This window comes from Macrobrachium rosenbergii, chromosome 29 (genome assembly GCF_040412425.1).
Source record: "Macrobrachium rosenbergii isolate ZJJX-2024 chromosome 29, ASM4041242v1, whole genome shotgun sequence".
NCBI lineage: Eukaryota > Metazoa > Arthropoda > Malacostraca > Decapoda > Palaemonidae > Macrobrachium > Macrobrachium rosenbergii.
Window position 1 is genome coordinate 8,072,958 of NC_089769.1, and position 23,717 is coordinate 8,096,674.

Sequence of the window (23,717 nt, forward strand, 5' to 3'; positions counted from 1 at the left end):
ACTAACTGTGTGTATACTGTATATATATATATATATATATATATATATATATATATATATATATATATATATATATATATATATATATATATATATATATATATATATATATATATATATATATATATATATATAAATATATATATATATATATATATATATATATATATATATATATATATATATATATATATATATATATATATATATATATATTTTGTAAACATTCCTCTACATAAAACATGGTATATTTTATGTATTTCACTGTCACTTTTTCAAGGAAAGATTTAAAGATTTTTGTCTATTACAAATCTTATTTTATGTACAAAGAAAAAACTGTATTGACAAAAAGCTTATTGTCTCACAGTGTTATATGTTGCAGGCTAACTGCAATGCTGAATACGTGTGCTAACTTTGTCACTTATATGTTATACTTATATACACTGTATACACTGTATAATATATATATATATATATATATATATATATATATATATATATATATATATATATATATATATATATATATATATATATATATAATATAATATATATACTGTACATATATAATCACAAAGCTACAAATGTCATTTAATATCCAATTCAAGCTACTTCAAAGTACCCCCAATGGGAACTATCACCGAAGGGAATTTTTAAGTGATAAATGGATCGGCACCACCCGATCCATTTATCATTTAACAAATCCCACTTCAGCGATAACTTCCCATTGGGGATATTTCTGAAGTAGCGTGAATTGGATATTAAACGACATTTGTAGCTTCATGATTGTACACAAATCATGGTGTGATAAAAATATCATATATATACTGTATATACATATATTTATATATAATCTATATCTATCTATTTATCTATCTATATATATATATATATATATATATATATATATATATATATATATATATATATATATATATATATATATATATATATAAATAGATAGATATAGATTATATATAAATATATATTAGTCACCACCCTACTTAAGAACATTCAGAGATACGATCAGAAAAGGTCACAAGTTCAGATAATGCTCTGCGCACCTATTCGGCTCCTAAGAATTTTTGCAAAGACCAGAAGAACTTGAGGAAGAAGAAGAACCTGTTCTTTTAACGCCTTCCCTGATTATCCCGAGCATTTTCGTGATTAACTACCATGTGTTCTTACACTGTCAAGAATACTTATTCATACTCGTAACACATTCATACTTATTTCTATCTTCCTGATTTAACTCATTCTTTGATGAATTCCCATTTTCTATATTTCCTCTACCCTTAGGAAATGTTTACTGTAGTATGTATTTTTGTCAACAGAAGGCAGTGTACATTTTTAACTTCATGAACTTCCAATGTCAGACGATGCTCCTGAGTCTCTCCAAGTTCACAACTTTCAAAGATGGAAAAAATACTAAATTTTGAATGTTGCATGGATCCAAAAATTTTATGTTCTTCTTTTTACCTTTCTTGCATCCAAAGTAATTCTTTATAACACTGCATGATCTAAAAATGCAGTGAAAATAATAAAATCTATGACTTCCGAGTTAGCTCAGAAATGTAAAGCAACAAAAATTATGCACTACATATTAAAAACCAACTTACAAACAATTCTGGATACGAACAGCAATCCGAATGTAACTCGTTAAATAAGAAGGGTAGTGACTGTATACATATATATATATATATATATATATATATATATATATATATATATATATATATATATAATATACACACATATATATATATATATATATATATATATATATATATATATATATATATATATATATATATATATATATATATATATATATATATATATATATATATATATACATACACACACACTCACATAATAATCCTGTATGGTTAAAATCAATTACCTGAGGAAATAGGTACTTACTTTTCCTGAAGGAAGACCTACACTCTCAAGAGCATTCTCCACTCTCTTTTGTCATCGCCATGACGTGCAAAAGCCTTCACAATGCTGTGGGAGAAGAAAAAATATTTTGGCAGTGTAATCTACTTTACTAACAAGAGCTTATACCTCATTAATTAACAATCTGACGAAAGTAAAACAATATACACTAATGGCAAGGATAAACCACTCATCAAAGGATATACAGGTGTGTAGTTACTGGGATGCCAGTCTCTGGAACTGGGTGTAGTGCAGTGTTCAAGTGGTTTATCTGCTGATAAACACTTTACCAAGAACACTGACTTGTATTTCTATTTCTACAATTGACCTGAAGGTGAACATTTAAACAGTGCAGAGTTGGAGACATTTTAGAGCAGATTAAAAGTAAGAAGCTGAGCAAACAAACTATAATTACGGTCTATAGTGCAGATGGCACCTCTACTCCAATTTAGTATTGCAATGTGACTATTTAGTCACTTTGTTTGGGAAAATTCCTATAGCCGGACAGCATGGCTATCTCTTGTTAATAACTTTTCCTCAGCTTTCCTAGATTTATGATTTTCTAGGTAAATATTAAGGTATCTCTCCCTTCGGATATATAAATTATTGTAAGGTACTACATAATACCTATTGGCGTAAAAAGGTCATTTGGGTGCCTTATAATACGAATTTCTTTTCAAGATATCAGTACCTACGTGCTTAAATGTTAGTAACAGAGTACAAGCTATATATATATATATATATATATATATATATATATATATATATATATATATATATATATATATATATATATATATATATATATATATATATATATATGTGTATGTGTGTGTGTGTATGTACTGTGTATGTATCATATACCAAACTTTGTCAAGCTGTGCCTTTAATGTAAGATGGAATTTAAGGATAAATCATCACTGCTTTTTTATTACAGTATCAGTAGCTATTAATACTCTTAGGATTACTAACCATATATTACTATAAAGTTTTACAGTACTTCACCATGACTTACTAATCCTAAATTCTTTATCTGACAAATTAGAGCATGAATGTTACTACAATGCACTAAACCTAAAAAGTGATTAAAATGGCTCTCTTTTCCTTGGAAATATCAGCAACTGGCTTTCAGAACAACTGAAAACATTTACATCACACATTTACCATTACAGAGTAATAATGAGGAGGACAACTTGGGCAAACATTATCAAAGCTTGCCCTTCAGATACTGCAGCCAATACAAGGCCTTGAGAGTTTGCTTCAACAAAGAAGCTTTTTATTGAGGCCAATATCCTAATTTTTAACGCAACACATATCAGGACTTCCCCTGAAGAAGTATTCTTCCCAAAGGCTGACATCTATCTTGGTAAGTAACAAACGATCTGTCATTCTAGTTTGTCAATGTTTTGCCCAATTTAGATACGGCGCTCAATAACAAGAGCTAGTGACCAATCAACGATACTTCACAAGTGGTGTGGGATCTCCTACGTCTAAGTAAGGCTTATACCTTGTATAATTTTTGATTCTCACCTGAGAGGTTGAAAATTCTACTACAAAAATGGGTGCCAAGTATTCTGTGTTATAACCTCCACCCAGACACGGAAGTTAAGAGAATCATTTTGTCTTCTTTGCTGAGCATACTGCACATCCATCATTCAACAAAAGCAATTGGACATAAGCTCCTGAACAAGTCCAATATGCAAATTTAATTTGGAAACTACACTCCAGGGGCTTTACTGTGAACACAACATTGAAGAGGAGCACTCTAGAAGTAATTTCTTGTCAAGCAAAACTTTGACTTGTAAAATTTGTGGAAATTAACATTCTTCACGACAAAAAAGTTCTGTTTTACTTTAAAAGAATTTAAGAAGTATCATTTCATATTTTCTGAGGCAGTTCGAATAGCTGTCTAAGAGTCAGTGTGGTATGAGGGAGAACGTGAACTTCATCAAAATTCTAAACCTTGAAAAAAAAAAAAAAAAAAAAAAAAAAAAAAAAAATTGGTCGAAACTTGGACTTATAAAATTATGAAAATTAACCATTCTTCACCATTGAAAAAGTTCTGGTTTACTTTAAAAGGGATTTAAGAAATATCTATTCTTTCATATCTTCAAAGGCAGTTCAAATAACTGTCTAAGAGTTAATGTGGGCTAAAGGAGAAGGTGAACTTCATCAAAATTCTAAACCTCAAAAAAAAGTAGTTGAAAAAATGAGGATCCAAGTTCTCAGGGGAATAAAAAGTACTCATAAAATACTTACTTCTTGACTGCAACTTTGTTTTGTCTGTCGGCAGTCAGTTCTAGCTTTGTATAGGACTTCTTAAGAAAAATAACGGGGGATCCGTTAATGGCCAAGAGGTTGTACGCCATCTTCAGTATTTCGTCTGCCCACAGCTGGAAAAGAAGAAGAATCAGTTGTTAGCATCAAGACAACCAATTCATAATATATTGGTCCCTGAGGAAGACGTGGAATTGGGACCTCAAGGTTTCAAGCGAAAATGCAATGCATTACTACTCGACAACAGTTTTCCTTGTATTTTAAGAATCTGTTTATATTTTTCTCTGTTTCTTTATTGGTTTATCTTTATTTTTCTTTTCTGAACTGATCTCTTCTTCCTGTATTTCTATTATCTTCTGTAACTTCTTTCAAATGAACAGCATGTTCTTTGGAAGCTTGAATGTCAAGTCAATGGCCCCTCTGGGGTTGTTCCACATGAATAGGGGTTTCTCTTCTGAATAATAATAATAATAATAATAATAATAATAATAATAATAATAATAATAATAATAATAATAAATCCTGACCCTACATCATCCATTCACGTAAGCTTAGCGCACTTTAAGAGCTAGCTGGACAGAAGGTTAATTTCTCTTTACTAAAATTTCATCCAGTGAGCTGTTCTGACTCAGTCGAAGAAGATTTTCTAGTAATCAATCAGAAATTTCACCTCGTCAACAATTCCCCTCGAAAATTGACCTTATCTGCAATTCTGATATTTTTCATCAAGACTTTCTAAGTGGCGAAAATTCTGCTTCTTTCTGGCAATTATCTGTCGTTGCATTCCAGAAGTGTCATCATACCCCACTGGAATCTGACCTAATGAACAGTTTTTTCGGCTCTTTAAAAATTTTCATTCATCTAAAATGAAAGACCATGCTTTTCGAAGACAATCTTACTTCCACCAGTTATACCTGGTGGCATAAATGATGTAACTACACTCGTTTTTCATGGCGTACCTTTCAACCTGAAAGAAAGGTTGAAGCAATGACTTTTTCCCACTAATTCATTTCTGGACCAGATGGTATTACAGGAGCTCTAGACCTTTTTCATTTATTTATTATTATTATTATTATTATTATTATTATTATTATTTTTAATTAATTAATTAATTAATTAATTTTTTATTTCTTGACCTCTTCATTTTAAACAGACGCCCTCCCAATCTAACTCTTGTTTAAACTCACAATAATTAAATAAAAAGAAAAGTGTAGAAAGCCAGAATTAGACGCTTTGTTTCTTTGCAACTTCAAACAACGGATACCAAGAGAAATCAGTAATAAAGATGTATTCAAACCAATTCAAACCACTTAATTTGTTTGAAAATAATAACACAGGAAGTGTAAGTCTTCACTCAATCAAACAAGAGTTCAGTTAAACACAACGACAGACTTCGAGATAGCCCAATAAAGTCAGCGATTACTATGCTGAAAGAAAACGAGATAGAGTCATTATTCCCATGTTGAAACCAGTGTACGTTACGTGAACTTAGTAACTGCAACACCTTTTCGAGACTTCGAAAGCTCAAGCATATGAAAGCATCACAACAGAGCAAAATGGATGGTACATTGCTTTTATGAATAAATTTACGATAGGCATCACGTAAGAATAACCGAGTTAAGAATTTACGTAAACAAAACATCTATTAACATATGCAGCGTAAACTGCTAACTATACTTAACTGAAAGTTTACTTTCGCTCCACAGCTTATTATTACCTACGCCAACGAAGTCAGAAGGATGGAGGGTTTGTGCTCGCCAATAAATGCTTGTTTGTTTGTTTGTTTAAGTCTAAACAAAATATTTCAAAGGGTTACTGAAGGAGTTTAAATGAGATGCTTCAAGGATGCAGTATGGACGAAAGAGGAGATGCTAAGTTTTTCAGAAGTTCTCACAAAAATTGAAATGGTTCCACCGTACGGAAGTTGAAATCATTCGAGCTCACACCGTAGATTTCATACACTTTAGCCACTGCTAGAAACAACATATCGACGATACTTATAATCTTTCAATCTTTGATATTTCACCCAAAACACAAACCAACCTAGTAGGAAAGAATGGCGCACGTGTACTCTCTACAGCAGCTATAAAAGTGAGGGTTTATGAAGGTCTAGGCCCATTGTCCAGCAATCTTTAGACTGGAAAGAGAAGCCCACAAGATTCCTGTGTATAACTTGTTTACTTGTAAATATTTACATATTACTTGAATCTCGAGTACTTTCAGGTCCTAACTGTGACCCTTTTTCATCTCTTGAAAAAGGGTCAGAGTTAGGACCTGGAAGTACTCGAGTTTCAAGTAATACGTAAATATTTACAAGTAAACAAATTATACACAGGAATCATGTGGGTTTCTCTTTCCATCTTCAGAAGAAAACTGAAAGAAGTTTTCGTCCGGTTAATCTTTAGATTAACCGCACTACAAGGGGACCAAGCACACACTACCCTTCCTTCTGCGATTAAAAGTTTATAAAGCATTCCTGAAGCCCCAAAAACCTGTGAACAAAATAATACTGCTTCAGAAGCCACAGAAAACTCGTCCTTGACAACGAAGCCAATTAAACAATTTGGCAATAAATACTATCTCGTTCTACAGAGGTCTCGGCATCCACACTCCATTGAAGTGGCGAGCTGTCACACTCCGTAACAGCAGAAGTCTTCCCTCCCTTTTACTGACCTGTTGAATGGCCTTGCTGGAGGTATTGTTGATGCCGCTTTTCATAAGGTTAAGGGGAGTTGTACAAATGCTTTGCACTGCCGGGAATCACTGTGACTTTTTTTTCTGACTGGAATTGTCGTTTTCATGAGTTGATACTTAATCTAATTGTCCTTTTAGTCTCGACATTTTATCCTTTTTTTTTTTTTAAATAAGGTATAATATTCAGTGGAAGATTGCTTTGTAAGTAAACCGGCTTTCAGCCATGCTTGTTCAATCTGAGTAGCCACTATGGGATAAAACTCAGCACTTGCATATTTATGCTTTCTGTGCGTGACGATATAGTCCCGATGTAATGAACTCCATATTTAGAATTCCTTCTTCCTGCCAGGGGCCAGGTCGTGGCACCACTGACCCCTGTCTAAGAATGCAGGATGAAAATACCTCGATTCGAGCTCTGGGGAGGATGGCGCACAACGCCCTTCTTTTAGGACTTACTGTCTCGACCCTCTTATATTAAGTCGTTTTTGGTGGCATGAATACACTAGTAATAATGATCCTAATTCAAAATATCCCATTTTATCATTATCCATTGCTCTCTAATTTTTATGGGAGGAAGGAATATAGAATTTAGACCAAATGCCAAGTGCTGGAACCTATGAGGTCATTCAGCGCTACAGAGGAAACTTTAGAGTAAAAAGATGCTAAAGGTGTAACAGAAGGGAAAGAAATCTCGCAGCTCCACTATGAAGTAATGTTTAGGAGAGGGTGGAAAGTATTTCTAATTTTTATGGAAAGGCCGTTGGCACCGGCGACTCACAGGCCCTTACCTGACGCACAGAGGACGTGGGAAGGGAAGAGAGTGTGGTATATTTCAAAGAAGTTTGTTGAATGTTTAGTCTTGAAAATAATGGAAGGATGCAAAATAGTACAAAACTGAGCTGGAATATAATTTCATAGCCTGAAGTGAATTTTAACTCATCTCAGTGGTGGGGTTATGTACAACCTAACCCCAGTTTCCTAACAAACATGGGTTCGAAACCTCCTCGGGAAGAACGTCTTCACTCCTGTACTTTCAGATTCCAAGGCTTTCAGTCAACAGAGGATCCAAAATATTAAGAAATACAGGCATAAAGAAGTCCCCGTGGCCGTTGCAATCCACGGCATTAGTGAATGTGTCAGGGAAACTCTAAAGGCCAATAACTAACTTAGCGAAATTGGCTCTGGTACGTAAGAGATATTTTCAAATGGTTTCGAATGAAATTCAATCGTAAAAGAATTTGCCATTTTCGCTCCCTGCGAAAGAGAGCCAATCCTTTTCCGTTCCCTTCTCTTTTCCAGTTTTAACGTTTCCCTTTTTTTTTTATTGAGAGGACAGGGGTTGGGGTCAGGGATAGATTAGGGCATTGCGTTGACCGTCCCTTAGGCTCTTGAGTTAAAAAAAAAAAAGTCCGGTTAAAATTGAATGTACAGTAACCGAAGATTTTTAAGATAAATATTAATCCATTAAAAACAGCGTAAATATGACGATACATATATATATATATATAAAAGCTAGACAATCCCTCCCCCATGAAAAATATTCCTTATCCAGATCTGAATTCCTCCCAAAAATCAGATCACCTGTTGCTAGTTACCTTCGGTCAGGTTTCCATAAAGCTCCATACATAGCTTTTGGCGATATACTACTGACAAACACACACACACACACACACACACACACATATACATACACACACATATATATATATATATATATATATATATATATATATATATATATATAAAAGTAATTACAAAATCCTTTACTAATAACGACAAAATAACGTTTCTAAATGCACATGAATAAGATCATATCAAAAAGAGGTTCTTCTCGAGATAACGACATAAAAATAAAACTATAAACAAAACCTGCTCTAAAAAAAAAAAAAAGTCCAAATCAGTATCAAAACGATCTCTTAAAAATATGATCAAACTCTGTGACGATCTGTTGAAAAACAAAGCAATGAACAGCAAAACGATCTCTTAAAAAAAATATGATCAAACTCTGTGACGATCTGTTGGAAAAAAAAAACAATAACAAAACGATCTCTTAAAAAAATATGATCAAACTCTTTGACGATCTGTTGGAAAAAACAATAATAAAACGATCTCTTAAAAAAATAATCAAACTCTTTGACGATCTGTTGGAAAAAAAAAAAAAAGCTCTTAAAAATATGATCAAACTCTTTGACGATCTGTTGGAAAAAGAGAAAAAAAATATCAAAACGAGCTCTTAAAAAAATATGATCAAACTCTTTGACGATCTGTTGAAAAACAAAGCAATGAACAGCAAAACGATCTCTTAAAAAAATATGATCAAACTCTGTGACGATCTGTTGGAAAAAAAAAACAATAACAAAACGATCTCTTAAAAAAATATGATCAAACTCTTTGACGATCTGTTGGAAAAGAAAAAAATAGCAAAACGAGCTCTTAAAAAAATATGATCAAACTCTTTGACGATCTGTTGGAAAAGAGAGAGAGACAAAAAAAAAAAAACAATAGCAAAACGAGCTCTTAAAAAAATATGGTCAAAACGATCTGTTGGAAAAAAAAAAATAGCAAAACGAGCTCTTCAAAAATATTATCAAACTCTTTGACGATCTGTTGGAAAAGAAAAAAAAAGCAAAACAAGCTCTTTAAAACTATGATCAAACTCTTTGACGATCTGTTGGAAAAGGGAAAAAAAAAATAGCAAAACGAGCTCTTAAAAAATATGGTCAAACTCTTTGACGATCTGTTGGAAAAGAAAAAAAATAGCAAAACGAGCTCTTAAAAAAATATGATCAAGCTCTTTGACGATCTGTTGAAAAAGAAAAAAAAAATAGCAAAACGAGCTCTTCAAAAAATATGATCAAACTCTTTGACGATCTGTTGGAAAAGAAAAAAAAATAGCAAAACGAGCTCTTCAAAAAATATGATCAAACTCTTTGACGATCTGTTAGAAAAGAAAAAAAAATAGCAAAGCAAGCCCTTCAAAAAATATGATCAAACTCTTTGACGATTTGTTGGAAAAGAAAAAAAATAGCAAAAGTAGCCTTCAAAAAATATGATCAAACTCCTTGACGATCTGTTGGAAAGAAAAAATAGCAAAACGAGCCCTTCAAAAAATACGATCAAACTCTTTGACGATCTGTTAGAAAAGGAAAGAAAGAAAGGAAAGAAACTAGGTCACGGAGACGTCAGCAAATGAGAAGTTAATATTTGTGCGAGAGTGTTCTTTCGAACACAGTACTACTCACACCCTCAGCTTTAAACTGTTCCTAACATGTTCTTCAACTTGGCTGTGTTGTCCTGCCATCTCATATATACCGCCCCTGCCGCACAGACGGCAACACAGCACCGACACAGCAGTGCTGTTATTGTTGCAGTTAACAGCAACAGCAACACAGCATTGCTGTTGCTGGCGCTGGGGCTGTCTGTCGCCTCCACCCTCCAGCTGTAAAGGCCACCACTGAATATTGTATTAGGGTGTCACTTGCTAGCTCTCTCTCTCTCTCTCTCTCTCTCTCTCTCTCTCTCTCTCTCTCTCTCTCTCTCTCTCTCTCTCTCTTCCTCCGATAACGTGTTCAGGAACTTCTCCTCCTTTATCACCAAGCGCTGAAAGTCAGACTTTCTCTCTCTCTCTCTCTCTCAAACACACACACACTCTCTCACACACAAAACACACTCCGTCTCTTTCTCAAACATACACAAATACACAAAAACACATACTCACACATCCAACACACTTTCTCACACGCGCACACAAATTTTGTATCTATTTATCCATCAGTTAGAAGGACGGGTCTCCTTCTTAAAACGTTCGTCAATCGTCGTCAATGGACATTCTCCAATCTCTACATTTCATTTGTTTTTAAATTTCTTCTTTTCCTTCAATGAAGGACGGAAATTACTGATTATTTAAGAACATTTACGTTTTAAAATGTTGAAAAAATTAAACTATACGGGATAATAAACAATACAAAGGCGATGAAGCAAAAGATTACAAAATGTATTGACAATGTTGGTACTGATGACAAGATGGATCAAATGTCTAGAGGCGGTTTGGTCCGGTAGAGAGAATCGTGAGAAAAGCCTGAAAACAAATTTCAATGTTTCCATTCTCTTAACATCTAATTTATGTAGCCGCTCAAACTAAGCCGCTCATAACAACTGCTTCAAGTTGTAGTTTGCAGCCCAGACCTGAATGCATCCCATTATTAGATTTAAAATGGGAACTGTAATTACACACTCTCTCTCTCTATATATATATGTATGTGTGTGTATGTATGCATGTATTTATGTATTTATGTATGTATATATTGTGTGTGTGTGTACGCATGCGTGCGTGCATATGTTATTTCAATTCTTCTCTGAAAGAAGTGAATTCCGCTGTGTGTGTGTGTGTATGGGAGTCGAAGTTATATGAAACAACTAACATAATATTCGTTTTCTACCCGGTAAGCTAATCCCTGACTCAACAGGTGAAGTATATAACTGGAGGAATAACTACTCTCAATTTTCCAGAGGAGAAAAATCCTCACCAGAGCTAAAAACTTCTCGTCGAAAGAAACGATATATTACATTCAGCTACACCAAACACCAGGACAACTCGAGATTATTCCCCAAGACTTGAATTGCACAATCTGGACCTCTCGGGCTACCTGGAAAACCCACCTGTTGCCTTTAAATAAGCGAAACTGGGGTTAACTTGAGATGCATTAATTATCTCCTTTCACGTTAAGTGGAGGGATGGAGGAGAGGGAGGAGGGAGGGAGGGAGGGAGGGAGGGAGGGGAGGAGAGAGGGAGTGAGGGAGCCGTCGTTAGCGAGCAAAAATGGGGATGGACGGATCGTCGTGGAAGGGTCATCCATCCTATCGAGGGAATGAACACAACAACTCAATACCTATATACATATGTATGAATGTATGTACACACGAGCGCGCGCGCACACACACACATATATAATGTATATATATATATATATATATATATATATATATTAATATATGTATCTGTACATATATTAATAGATAAGTAAGACTACTTAATATCCATATATCTATCTATCTCTTTATGTATCTGTCTATATATCTATCTATATCTATCTATATATATGCATGTATATCTAGATACATATATTAATATATATTCACATACATTATATATATAATATATAAAAAATATATTATATATATAATGAATATATATATATATTATATATATATAAGTAAATATGTGTATAAATATACATATATATAGATAGATAGATAGATAGATAGATAGATAGATAGAAAGATAGATAGGCATATGGATATTAAGCAATCCTACTTATTTATTTTAATCAACTGAACGAGATTTATGTGACGTGAGTATAGAGATTACTTGAATTTGAAAAGACGATTATTTATTATTATTATCAATTATTACTATTATATTATTATTATTATTACATGTCACGATGCAATTCAAAACAATGGAAATCCGAACGGAATATCCGAATACTCGTTGAATACTTGTTGAATTTCTTCAAATATCTGCGATAATAATATTTGTAATCTTTTCGGGATTTATTGCCATCTTGAGGCAATTATTATTTCTAGTTTTCTGTAAAAGAAAACTACTGTGCCGGCTTTGTCTGTCCGTCCGCACTTTTTCTGTCCGCCCTCAGATCTTAAAAACTACTGAGGCTAGAGGGCTGCAAATTGGTATGTTGATCATCCACCCTCCAGTCATCAAACATAACAAATTACAGCCTTCTAGCTTCAGTAGTTTTTATTTTATTTAAGGCTGAAGTTAGCCATAATCGTGCTTCTGGCAACGAAATAGGATAGGCCACCACCGGGCCGTGGTTGAAGTTTCATGGGTCGCGGCTCATACAGCATTATACCGAGACCACCGAAAGATACATCTGTTTTCGGTGGCCTTGATTATACGCTGTAGGGGCTGTACAGAAAACTCGATTGTGCCGAAGAAACTTCAGCGCATTTTTTACCTATTTTTTTTTGCATCAACTGGAATTTCTTCAAATATCGGCGAAAATAATATATGATATTGTTATGAAACTAAACTTCACTTTCTTTGTCATTTGCTTCGACATTATTTACAATAATAATTCTATTACATTATTTAAAATAATCATGATTATTGGTGACATATTTGGTGTCACGCGAAAACACCTTTTCAGCATCTTGCCGCCATAATTTGGTAAATTTAAGTCCGGCATATATGGTATATTTAAAGACGACCAAACGAAATGGAAAAAGATGAATAATGAATAAAAAAACACCAAAGTGAATATAAAATTAAGGGCCAAAATTGTAACCTTGTCTTTAAAAATGGCATGAAGGTATCAATATCACATCAACCAGCAAAAACACCAGTTAGAAATTCCTTTACCAAGGAGGTACCTCCTTCACTGAATTGAACTGAATATAGAATTTAGGCCAAAGGCCAAGCACTGGGACCTATGAGGTCATCCAGCGTTGAAACGGACATTGACAGTAAGAAGGTTTGACAGGTGTAACAGGATGAAAACCTCAAAGCAGTTGCACTATGAATCAATTGTTAGGAGAAGGTGGTAAGTAAGGTGGAAGAAAGAGAATATGAAAGGAGGTGCAGTAAAAGGAACGAAAGTGGTTGCAGCTAGGAGCCGAAGGCACGCTGCAAAGAACCTTAAGTAATGCCTACAGTGCACCACATCAGGTGCACTGACGGCACTAACCCAATATGAGGACCTCCTTCGATGTCCAAAGACTGTTGCAAAGCCTACAGTGTGTTACAACGCCAATGACACCTGATACATCAGAATTCACTGTTTTTTATTTTGGTGGGCCAAGGGGTAGAGAGAGATTGATTGAGTGGTTTATGATTACTCAAGGGGTAGCGAGAATGCTCTCACACACAACGATGCTAGAAACTAGATGCCAGCAAGAAAATTGCCTCCTTGTAGTTAAATGCAAGTATGGGAGAAAATTGCCCAAATTTTCAGGCTTACTGGGCCTATGCCAGCATTTGGGTTTGCATACGATCATCTTCAGTCGTATTCGCCTGAGCAGGAACAACAACTAAAATTCTACAAGGAATATCTGCTTTATGTCTGGCAAAAAAAGTCACATAATGCTACGATAACATAAAAATTTATTATCGTTCTGTTTTAACCTGATCTGGTATTTAAAAAGAGCCATTATATCATAGGGGAAATTAATATTTTGGCTCTGACCAACACCGACAAAAACTGGGCTAACTTTCAGAATTTTCAAGGAACGTAATTTACCATTTCATGCAAGAGTAAACTGAGGTTCTGTGTATGTCTGAACTGAAAGAATTTCTGATCTGTCTTGACGACGCAAAAAGAAAAAAAAAAATGTTGAAGCTAGTCGAGGTCACGTGCAGTAGGTCAAAGTACCTCGATTTGTTTCCCCGCTGGATTTCGAGTAGAAAAACGTAACTAAATGCAAAAGAAAAATATAAAAATGCTGAGAAAGCCCGAAGGTAAAGCTGATGGCCCCTGCCTTCTCAAAATACAAAGCACTGCTGCAACTTGCAACAGAAGTCAGTGCCTAACGCACGAGGCAATGTGTCACAATTCAGTTGATTACTTATACAGTAACTTGGGACACTTTCGAGACTGGGGAAATTCTCACGATTCTAGGCCCCGCAAAATATGAGAGGTCAACGCACACTGTTTGGTTTCGGTGGGGAACAAAACAAGAGGGAAAATATTTCGTTCTTGGCAGGATCTGAACCCATTTTTGTTAGTTCTCTCTCTCTCTCTCTACAAGTATTTTACCTATATTTCATTCGGACGGTGTATATGATTTGGTCAAGTGGTAGGTAAAGTGTTCATGCATCATGCAACTCTTCTGACTAAAGAGGTTCCCTGAGTTTTAGTCATAGGTTCCCTGAATAAGACTTTATTATTATTAAAATAAGTTTAACCACAGACCACTGAGCTGATCATCGGCTCTCATAGGGCTGGCCAGAAGGATTAAAATGAAATGGAGTACCAGGTCTGGGCCATCGGCCAAGCACTGGGACTAAACGAATGACAATGAAATTTTTAAAATAAATATGCAAAAAGGCATACGCTGCCACACACACACACACATCAATTACCTTCATATCCGTCTTATAATGTGTTCATCTGTTGTTAAGTGTATGTATATTCTCGGTTTATTATTTATTATTATTATATATATATATATATATATATATATATATATATATATATATATATATATTTTTTTTTTTATCTCATATTATTTTATTTTTTTATTTTTAGTTTTCTGAAAAGAAAACTATTGAGATGGCTTTGTCTGTCCGTCCGCACTTTTTCTGTCCGTCCTCAGATCTTAAAAACTACTGAGGCTAGAGGGCTGCAAGTTCGTATGTTGATCATCCACCCTCCAATCATCAAACAAACCAAATTTCAGCCCTCTAGCCTCAGTAGTTTTTATTTTATTCAAGGTTAAAGTTAATATTGATCGTGCGTCTGGCACTGCTATAGGTGCCAACAACACAGGCCACCACCGGGCAGTGGCTGAGAGTTTCATACAGCATTATATGCTGTACATAAAACTCGACTGCTCCGAAGAAACATTTTTTACTTGTTCGTATTATTATTATTATTATTATTATTATTATTATTATTATTATTATTATTATTATTATTATTGATGATGATGATCGTTATCTTCAAGATTTGTGAAAACCAAGGGAAAAGCAACTTCACTCTTCAGCAAGCACCAAAATCGTACAAATAAATAATCAGGATAAAATGGTCTTTTAATGCACATTAAAATTCATATAAATGAACTATATACAATGTACATATATTTTGCAGAAAATAAATAAATAAATAAATAAATAATAATAATAATAATAATAATAATAATAATAATAATAATAATAATAATAATAATCCTTTATTTCAGCTTAGGGCCATATATATGGAATACACAAATACAATAAACACATTTAGATACACGAGATAAAATTATAAATATGATAATCGGCAATACCTACACAACTGCTGAAGAAGTAATATTTACATATTTACAAGTAAACAAGTTTTATACACTGGAATCTTGTGGGTTTCTTTCCAGTATTCATAATAATAGAAAAGGCAGTACTAATATGGAAAAAATGAACTGATGCCAAAAATTACAAAAAGAACAGTACCTGAAGACCAAAATAAAAAAAAAAAATAAATAAAAAAAAGCTTCAACTCGTGGAATTCAAATAAGCCGAGAAGGGTGAGGCATATCATTTCCGGGAAAAAACCAAAACGTGACCTGTTAAACTATGCGAAGATAAAAAAAAAAAAAACTTCTCTGCATATTGTGAAGAATAATATGACAGCACAATCACACAATAATGAAATTCGTCACTTAGGGGCCAAAACAAATTCTGACCTTAGAAATGAAACGAAGAGAGATGGAAGCATAATACTTAATAGAGGCAGTTTCTAAAGAAAAGCGAAAAATCATTTATAACAACATGTGCAGAGTATGCTTGAGCGAGAGTGCAAATGGAGAGAGAGAGAGAGAGAGAGAGAGAGAGAGAGAGAGAGAGAGACTGGAACAGGCCTGGCAAGAGGTCAACTCTTAACTGATGAAATGGATATGTGCCTGCATACAATATGAGCACAGCCCACGAAGAAGAGGCCAGCTTGTGTGTTGTGATGCTGAGCGTATGCCTTCCTTTATAAGGTTATCTAAACCTCGGAATACGTGCACGAGAGAGAGAGAGAGAGAGAGAGAGAGAGAGAGAGAGAGAGAGAGAGAGAGAGAGAGAGAGAGAGAGAGAGAGAGAGAGAGATTTTTTTGTAAGCTAGGCAGTGCAGTAAATTATATAACATCTCGGACACAACAATCTCTCAACTTCTTCATTTCACAATATCCTTTATACATTTTCTACTGAATGCCTTGAAATCTGAAAGGGAATGAATGATGAAACTTCCTCCCAGTCCTCTCACCAACCTGGGCTCGAATCCCACCCGGGAATGGGTACTTCTCCCTTCTTTTCCCTTTCGGATTTCAAGGACTTCAACGAAAAGCCTATCACAAATATGACAAAATTAAAGTTCAGAGGGCATTGTAAACTATAACAATACAAAAGGATTTGAGATTGTGACCAGTACAAAATCATCCGTGGTATATAGAGGCAAGTCTAAAATACGATACCCAGTTATGATTTAAAAAAAAACATCAGTGACCCGTGTGAAGATGATGAAGAAACACCAGCAAAGGAATGTCTGGTTGAAATACATGAAGAATGGGAGGTTGTGGATATTAAGAATAACCACAGGTCTGGAGATTCTTCTACGGTGAATTCAGCACAGCAATATAGAGATAAAACTAAATATACAACAACAGGTAGATGGTGGGAGTGTTCAGTGGAATAAGGTGACAAAGGCTACTTAAAAGTAAAGGTATATGATTTGGCTGAACAAGTGTCCCTACATTGTAACTTTTAAAAATATCATAATGTTATCAGTTCATGGAGGTGAATTATACCAGTTTAGCAGCAACTGAGAGCAGAGATTCCTACTTGGTGAAGCTACTCTGAGAAGCTGGACAGCCGAAAAGCGTACAAACAAAGGGGAAAAAGATTATTACAACTAAATGACATTATAAGTCAAGGTCGAAAAATTAACACACTGAATTATTGCGCATAGTAAAGCCGATGAATGAACTTACTGCCTTCGGCAGACTGGCATCACAACGACAGAGGTTACCGACGCCCAAAAATAATGATTTGCTATACCAAATATAAAAGAACTTAAAATTCTGATGACAAACATCATGAACTATTCCTTCACTACGAAGGTACCTCACACATACATTCATGACTCACATTAAAAACTAATACGTACTGAAGTTGTGGCCACCAAATTGCAATGCATGAGGCACGTGAAACTGGGTACAGATAACGTCATCTCAATCAAGACATTTATTAATGAACATACGGCACTTCAAGACCGTGTGCAAACAAGAGGACTGGGAGGTGACTGAAAAAAGATGTAATATTTTACTACAACCTATAGTATCCACACATTCATTTTTTTGTGTGTAACAATGGCAGACTACGGGTAATACACTGCCCATTTGCTGATATCCAATACAGGGGCAGCCTCTATCACCAATAGCCCCTTAAAGTGATAAAGAATAAAGTGGCGTGACTGTAACGGATGCTGAGCCTCACTCAAGGTATTAGGATTCTGTTCTGGGCGGGGGGGGGGGGGCAGTGGAGCACTGGAGTACATGGACATGAACTCTGACAATTTTATCTATGCAACTCGGAGACATGAGAAGCGGGGTTGCGTCTTAATACAACTGAAAAACAGCTGATACCACTTTCAACTCAAGATATCTCAGATACCAGAAAACGGTAGAATAGAGAATAGAACACAAAATAGAATTTAGGTCAGAGGCCAAGCGCTGGGGACCTCTGAGGTCATGAAGCGCTGAAACGGAAACTGACAGTAAAAAAAGTCTGAAAGGTGTGACAGGAGGAAAATCTCGCAGTTGCAATATAAACCAGTTGTCAGGAGAGGGTGGAAAGTAAGAAGGAAGAAAGAAAATATGAACCGAGGTGCAGTAAAAGGAATGAAAGGGGTTGCAGCTAGGGGTCGAAGGGACGCTGCAAAAAACCTTAAGGAATGCCTACAGTGTACCGCATGAGGTGCACTGACGGCACTACACAGCCCCCCTACGGGGACCAGTAAATGATAAGTTAGATAAAGAACTGCATGCACAGGATCTCGCCGACGTATCTAAGATGTAAGCGCACTCTACACCTGTAGGCTAATCCTGGAGAGTGTTTCATCACAAGTTGATGCAATTACCACGAACGATGGACACTTTAGGAGCTCCTGTTGTGTGTGTGATGTCGAAAGTCGGACTTTGTAGAAAAGGGATGGAGGAGGAGGAGGCTGAGATGAAAATGGAATCATGTATGAGGATGGATTAAAGACTACGTAGGATAGAATCATGGATGGTGATATCATGTTAAGGATGAGGTAGACACTATGTTGGAGATGGACCCAAGAGATTTTAAATCATGGGTGGTAAAGTCGGGTAGTTAAAATACATGAGGAAAGAACTCTTAGTCAAAATAAATGAGGAAAACGGGGTTAATTAAAAAAAAAGTGAGGAAAAATGGTTTATGGATGAAGTTGCTGCAAATCCGTGAGGAATGTAAAAGACATTAAGTTACCTACTCCCATACAAACTACTGAGTGCTAAACAATCGGTTTTTAGATAATGAAAGACATTAAGTGGTTTACAAAAAAGATACAAGTAACGACCAACTACGAAGGTATTTAGAGGTGTAATTCGTTAACAGACAGAGAAGGCCTTTGCCAATACTACATCCCAATCACTCAAACAGAACTGAGTAAAATTATCCTCGGCTGCAGGGAGACGCAACAAAAAGAAATTTCACCGTCCAATAGTCCCATATTTGCCCAATCCTCATCGGTTTGGCCCTCCCAACATTTTCCCGGCGACCCCTGCGTGTTCGAGACTGATTTCTTTTGCCCAAATGCCTTTTTCTTTCCCGAAACCTTCCCATACCTCGGGCCCAATCAATTTCCAAACCTTTTGATCAGTCCAACAGAAACATTTGCATTTATGAGATGAATCCCTGCCCAATCAAGACCCTTGTGAAATCATTTGAAGAATTATCAGAATACTTATCTTCAAACAAACGCTGCGACTGTCTGCCTTATTGCAAAATGTCAACAAATAAAATACCCATACATGCAAATTACGATACTGTTGTTATGACTAACACATTAACACATACCAATCATATTTCATTATTTTGAATCATGTACGATTTAATTTTTGATTGTTGGAGTATCTATTTTTTTCTCTTTGCTTAGTTTTAAGCTTTTTAGATAAAAATAAAAATAAAAGTAAAAATATAATAATAATAATAATAATAATAATAATAATAATAATATTATTATTATTATTATTGTTATTATTTTTACGAGGCATAAATCGCTAAAAATATTCGTTGGTTAACTATAAATCATTTATACGGAGGACTGTCGATATCGTGTACAGAGTTGATTTCATCTAAAACAAAACTATCACGGATTTTAGTCTTCAATAATAATATAAAAAAAAATAATAATAATAATAATAATAAACTAAACCAAACAGGCAAAAGGCATATACTACACCTCGCACAAGTCAATCGCTCAAATGAAGTCCCCCGAAAGAAGAAGAAGAAGAAGAAGAAGAAGAAGAAGAAGAAGAAGAAGAAGAAGAAGAAGAAGAAGAAGAAGGTTGAAATTCGTAGTCGCGAAGTTAAATCGCCAGAAATTCCCTCAGAATTTTTCTCGCGATCCATATAGACATATCTCTCCATGACAGCCGCCCGCGCAATTCGCTCGCGACCGGAACCTCCGGAAAAAAAAAAAAAAAAAAAAAAAAAAAAAGCATTTGTACTCGACAAACAAAACAAAAGGAGAGAGGAAAACAATAGACAAAAGCTTCAGAAGAGTTGCTGCTTCAATCGTCGACTGAAGGTATGAAAGAGTTAAGCATCATTACCCAGCGGTGGCGCCCCCCCGCCCCCGACCCTTACCCCTTCTCTCTCTTTCTCCCTCTCTCTCTCTCTCCTCTCTCTCTCCCTTTCTCTCTCTCTCTATCTCTCTCCCCGTCCCATTTCTCTCTCTCTCGCTCTCCTTCCATCTCTCCCCCTTCCTCCCTCTCTCTCTCCCTCTCCTTCCATCTCTCCCCCCTTCCCATCTCTCTCTCCCCTTCCCCATCTTTCTCTCCCCCTTTCCATCTCTCTCTCTCTCTCTCTCTCTCCATCTCTCCCCCTCCCATCTCTCTCTTTTCCCTTCCCATCTCTCTCTCTCTCTCTCTCTCTCTCTCTCTCTCTCTCTCTCTCTCTCTCTCTCCCATCTCCCTCTCTCTCTCTCTTCCCATCTCTCTCTCTCTCTCTCTCTCTCTTCCCCTTCCCATCTCTCTCTCTCTCTCCCCCTCCCATCTCTCTCTCGACTACTCAGTGCTAACACGTGATGACGTCACGCACCGCGAGCGCGTCATGGGGCAGGCAGATCAATAGTAAATTTCGGTACACCTGCCAACGAATCTGGCATTCCTTGTTTATCTGCCCTCGGACATCGGCTCTCGTTGACTGCCTGCTGCCTCGTCTTGACTTCTTCCATGTCGCAAGGAATCTGGGAGAGAGGAGAGAGAGAGAGAGAGAGAGAGAGAGAGAGAGAGAGAGAGAGAGAGAGAAACACGGTGGAAAAGATTTATGTGCAAATGTTCTAAAAGACCACGAAAGAGCAGATCATATTTTTTCAGTCGAAAAAGGTTCCACGGTTTTTACTCAACAACAGAGATTTTTTTTCCTAGAAAAACCAAAAGTGATATTCATAAGTCATGCCGCAAACAACCACTATCCTATTACCAATAATATCATTCAATCACAACAATTATAATAAATTACGAATTGTAGTAATACCATTCTTTTGGGACAAAACAAAACACGAATATTAAATTCTTAAGGTTCCAAGGAACTGAATGCGCGGATTATAAAAACCTTTAAAAACAAAAAGAAATATAGTTTCATAAAAATATGAAAAATAAAAATTAAAAACGAATAAAAACAAGCAAGCGCATATCTGCAGGATTGTTAACTCCCTTCACGGGTGACCTCCTTATCTGGAAATGCAAGCACAAGGTTCGTGAACTTCTACGGAAACTACGCTTTCCAGCAAGCACCTAATATATTATCACTATCACTGGAGCAACGAATCCACAGTTACGTGTATCAAAAGCTATCTGTACGGTTTTATCTTTAAATCTATGTATATACGAGTATACATAACTGTGGATTTGTTTCTCCATTTTAAGACTCATGCTACTGTGGGTATTTTTTATCACTATCATTGCTAATGCTAAGTTTACAGTACTGTTTCCCCAGGCTTCATTTTGGAACGGTTTGAAACACGGAGATGGAGTAGACTGACTTGTTGGCAACAGATCATCAAATATTCATTATCACCTACAGAAAAAAATTAACCACGAAATGAAGCAACTGATACGAAAGACAAAACTCTAAATATCATGAACAGTAACTCTTGGAGAAACTATGACCACAAAACTTGACAACTGTCCGTCTGGTAAGAAATAAACTAAACGTGACGAGCAAATATTCCACGCATGCTGCGTCAGGACAGATATTTTGATATACCGTTGAAACTGGAATGGTCCCATGTCGATATATAGATATTCAATGGTTATTATTTAATATGAGCATACCAGATAAACGGCCCGTGACCCACGGTGGTTATTTGGATCAACTGCATTCACAAAAACGTTCCTGAAATTTGGTGATAAATATTAAAGACTCGGTTTCAGTTTTGAAATGACTTTGAATTGAATATAGAATTTAGGCCAAAGGCCAAGCACTGGGACCTATGAGGTCACTCAGCGCTGAAACGGAAATTGACAGTGAAAGGCTTGAAAGGTGTAACAGGAGGAAAACATCGCAGTTGCACTGTGAATCAATTGTTAGGAGAGGGTGGAAAGTAAGACGGAAGAAAGAGAACATGAAAGGAGGTACAGTAAATGGAACGAAAGGGGTTGCAGCTAGGGGCCGAAGGCACGTTGCAAAGAACCTTAAATAATGCCTACAGTCCACCGCATGAGGTGCTCTGACGGCACTACCACCCTAAGGGGGGGGGGTGTCAGTTTTGTTCATGTCAGAACAATTTACATTTACAACTGGCTTCAAAAATTGAATTTCAACGGCGTTCATGAAGTATCTTGTGATTATCCTTTTAGTCATTCTAATATACATTTTTCCTTTTTTTTTTTTTAATAAAGCGTAGAATGTGAGCAAAGAGTAACACCAAAAGAATAGTTTCTAATCCGCCTATCTCTTAGTTTTAAAATGATTTACCCTGTCTCCTAACTCATTCATTAACTGTGAAAAATCAATTTCGTAGATTAACTTAGGATAAAATACCCCTCTCTCTCTCTCTCTCTCTCTCTCTCTCTCTCTCTCTCTCTCTCTCTCTCACACACACACAAGCAAAAGCAATTATTTAACAAACTATCTTGCCACACACCACACCTTAATGTATGCGTCTTCAGTTCATTTATGGCTAAATACCAAATTTGTAAGATCCGAGCCCCGCATACCATAAATAACTTATGAATTATGTTTTGGCAGCTGCATGGGGAAATCCGCCATCACCTCTCGTAACCGTCAAATCACGTCAACTCGCTGTATCTCTACACGGTGCTCTGGCAGACTAAGAAAGGAATGACTCAGGTTCCTAACTACAGTTTGAAACAGAATTCATGAGGTTATTTTGCACTTACTAACGCTGTATACCTCAATTGTCTCCTAAAGGGTAAAACTTCAGGATAGATACTGAGCGTTTAGGTGGGAGATTTTATGAAACACTAGGTCACTTACGGCCATTCATCATCATCATTATTATTATTACTACTATTATTACTAGTCGACACCCCACGGGAACTACCTCCTACACATCACTAAAGCACCGGATATGAATATCGGTCAACTGCTTGCAACCATTCCAGCGCAAGAAAAGCAATTGATAAGACGAACTGAGCGTTTGCTATGTAAAATAAATGCTGTTGAAACTGCCATTTTGTTTAACAAAACCTGCATTAAAGAAGGTCTTTTTCCTATAATTATTATTATTATTTCAGTAGATGAAACATATTCACATGGAACAAGCACACCAAAGGGGTTACTGACTTGAAATTCAAGTTGGTTTCAACCTCCCACCGCAGACCCTACACTGCAGCAGTAA

At 35.8% G+C, this 23,717-nt stretch overlaps 1 protein-coding gene across 1 annotated transcript in view; it reads right to left on the minus strand.

Annotated features, from left to right (window-relative positions):
- LOC136854573 (1-phosphatidylinositol 4,5-bisphosphate phosphodiesterase classes I and II-like) overlaps positions 1 to 23,717 on the minus strand; it is a 513,384-nt gene that overhangs the window by 92,511 nt on the left and 397,156 nt on the right. Inside the window, 3 exon segments of the mRNA XM_067130940.1 lie at positions 1,924 to 1,973; positions 1,976 to 2,007; positions 4,198 to 4,331. Of these exon segments, the coding sequence (XP_066987041.1) occupies positions 1,924 to 1,973; positions 1,976 to 2,007; positions 4,198 to 4,331 (216 nt within the window).